The sequence below is a fragment of the Dioscorea cayenensis genome, chromosome 6, assembly GCF_009730915.1.
Source record: "Dioscorea cayenensis subsp. rotundata cultivar TDr96_F1 chromosome 6, TDr96_F1_v2_PseudoChromosome.rev07_lg8_w22 25.fasta, whole genome shotgun sequence".
Taxonomy (NCBI): domain Eukaryota; kingdom Viridiplantae; phylum Streptophyta; class Magnoliopsida; order Dioscoreales; family Dioscoreaceae; genus Dioscorea; species Dioscorea cayenensis.
Window position 1 is genome coordinate 3,632,637 of NC_052476.1, and position 3,389 is coordinate 3,636,025.

Genomic DNA, 3,389 nt, shown 5'->3' on the forward strand with positions numbered 1-3,389 from the left:
GTTTGCTGGCTCGCAGACGGAGGAGATTGCCTGTGTGCCATCTTCGGAGGCCTCTACTGATCAGGGCGCTAGATAGTGGATCTTAAATTCTGTCCGGTGGGGACCTCTTGGTCCCCTTCTTGTATCTATTCGTGTTTTGCTTTTGTTGTTTTTGATCCACAGCTAGTGGGTTTGTTGCTGTCTGTTGTGTTCTTTTGCAGTTTAATATATATGGTTTATCCACCTTTTCCAAAAAAAAAAAAAATTTAATTAAATAATTTTTTATAAAAGAAATTATATAATTCAATATTATTATAAATCAAGATAAATTTTAAAGTCAAAATTTTTAATAATATGGTATTATGGGTAAAATAATAAAATAAAAACTTTAGATATAATTTTTAAATGTATGGGCCTCTCGTAAAAACTTCAAATCAAAACTAAGATGTTGATTGCTGTAATTCTGTTCATTACTGTTTTTTTTTTTTTATGATTTTGATTTAATTTAATCTTTATTTATGTATATTATGATAAGTATCTAATGTAAAGTATCCCATGAACTTTGGAACTTTATGATTGCAGACAGCCAATTCCATCCTTATCGTATCTTATCTAGCATCAATTGATGTGTACTATGGTCACTCAAATTGATTATTTTAGTTCTTAGGTCTCCCAATTAATGTTAGATATCTCAAGATATTTAGTTACTTATAATAATCAATTAAAATCTTATTTTTTTAGTGTAATTTTTAATTTAGTGGTATATAATCTCAACTAAAATTTTTAAAATTAAGAATAATAAAGCAAACTATTAAGTATTTTAATTATATCTATTTATTTATGATCAAATTATATTTGTTCTAAGTAATGATATTTTTACACAAGGTTTTCCAATACATGGCATCTTAGCATCCATGTTAGCATCTTATTTTTTTCTTAATTAAAAAATATAGTTTTTATTTATCAACTAAACCATAGATTATAGATGATAAACCAAAAACTAACCAGAGTTTATGATTTAGGGTTTATTATTACTGGAAATGAACAAAAAATCCCTCCAAAGTTCAGGTATTCACAGAAAAACCCCATGACTTTGAGTATTCCCAAAAAATCCTTCCTTTTTCTAACAGGTTATTTTTCAGACCTTTCTGACATAAAGGTGATTGACGTTGACATAAAGGTAACATATATTAACTTGGGCTGACTCTCAGTTTTTAAGCGAAAATACCAAATTTTAAGCGGAAACCCATAATTTTAAGCGGAAAAGTCAAATTTTAAACACAAATGTGTTATATGTTAAGTGAAAACTTATGTAGTTAAGCGAAAACACCAAATTTTAATCGGAAACTAATAATTTTAAGCGGAAAAGTCAAATTTTAAATGCAAATGTGCTATATGTTAAGTGAAAATTTATGTGGTTAAACGAAAACACGCAATGTTAAATGGAAACTATATATTTTTAAGCGGGAAGTACATGTTGTAAAATAGAATAAACTAACAGAGTAAGCTGTATTAATTGAAAAGTACACTATTGAAAAATAAGCTGTCAAAAAAAAGAGGGACTGTCTGGCAAATTCAAATGTGAGAGGGTCTGTCTGGGATGTTTTGAAACTTTCAGGAACTAAAAAATAATTTTCCCTTATTATTAAAATTCTTTTTAAAAAAGAATTAAAAGATTAGTGTTTAGTGTTCAAGAATATTATAGAATTTTGCTAAAATTTTTAGAGCTTAAAATTTGCATGATTTGAACTTAGAATTTATGAAAAAAATGACAAGAATGATGATGTAGATGCCAACTTGACATCCACAGAAATAAAACTAGTTTATAAATATAGCATCCCTTTGATTCGATATACATAAAATGTTGAAATTACATAATTAACTCCATATATATAATCCATATCATTTTTCAACAGATTTTTAAAAATTCTTATTTTTAAATTTTTATTTGGTAACAACGACATGATAAGCCTGAACAAACATACAATATTAACAATCTCTTGAAAAGCTTTGTATTATGAATTAAACAGCAAGGCAATGACAATTAACACTCATGACAAATACTGCTATCATGCAGGCAAAGTGAATCTACAAATTGGGCATTTATCCATCCCTTGAAACCAACCATCAATGCATTGTCCATGGAAGCAATGAGAGCAAGGCAAACGCTTCACCTCCGTGCCAGAAACAAGCTCTTCCAAACATATAACACAGTCCATGTCCTCTTCTTCACCATGAAACACCTCTGTCACCATGCTCTCCAAAAGTGCCTGTGGTGCCGGACAATTATATTCATCGTACTGCTCATCAAACCCATCAAGATCAAAGTCCTCCAATTCCTCAAGAAACTGAAATTCTTCCGGTATGTCATCTACTCTTATCGGTATAAACTTCTGCACTTCCAAATTGAAGACAATCTCTGAAACTCTCCGGTTCAATCTTCTATCAAGAAAAGAGAAGATAGTTTCCGAGATCTCAGTGAACATTGATTCACGCTTCTCACTGCATGTCTCAAAGATGAGCATGTTATTCCATGTTCTGGTGTTCAAAAACATAGTTCTGAGGGCATCTTCTGCTGATTTCTTATTGGTGATAAAAGGCATCATATCCATCTTATTGAACTCTTTTCTCTCAATTGTGTATGATTCTACGTCTAAATATTCTGCGTATGCATGGTTGATTCCTGGAAAGTACATGTCTTGACAAATGAACTCTATTGTAAAAGTTATTGTGGGTGCATGCATAGCCTGCAAGGCTGTGGAGATCAGGCTTCTGGTTTTTGTGATCGGGTGCTGCAGTTCATAGAGCCAGTCAACATCACCAGTTTCGTCCGTGAGGGAACCAAATCGACCGTAAGAAAAGGACCCCATTGCTTCTTGATGTTGTTTACTCTTCTTGAACAGGAGGATGAAGACGATGTTTATATATATATATATATATATATATATGGCAGAGTTTTATATGACTATGTATTCAGGACCGGTCTGAGTGAAAATAAGGACCTAAAGTAAGATAATTATTTTTTTTTTCAAATATTTTTATTAAATAATAAATTATCGTTTGTGCTTTTAAGTATAAATTATATAAATCAATTAAACAAGATAAGTCTATATTTTAAAACATTTAATTAAGGTTTTTACTATTAGCTAAAATCACTTAGTTCAAGTAGTTAGAGGCATTAACATGCGTCTTTTGCGCGGCGTGCAGAATACTCATGTGATAAAGATACTAACAAGTGTTTTTGTTAAAAAAAATAATTACCATTATCACTCGATTAGAGTAATCCTATTTAGGACATGGATGCCAAGGCATCCTAGCTAGTTATTCATCATCTCTCTCTTTTTTATAAAATATTTATTTATTTTTATAATGTAAATTCATCTTTTATAATTTTTAAAATTTAAATATTT

The 3,389-nt window shown here is 30.2% G+C and overlaps 1 protein-coding gene across 1 annotated transcript; it reads right to left on the reverse strand.

Annotated features, from left to right (window-relative positions):
* Positions 1-2,048: 2,048 nt before the first annotated feature.
* LOC120263058 lies at positions 2,049-2,849 on the reverse strand. Its single transcript, XM_039270980.1, has one exon. It carries the CDS (start codon positions 2,847-2,849, stop codon positions 2,049-2,051), a length of 801 nt encoding a protein of 266 aa, XP_039126914.1.
* Between the last annotated feature and the right edge of the window lie 540 nt (positions 2,850-3,389).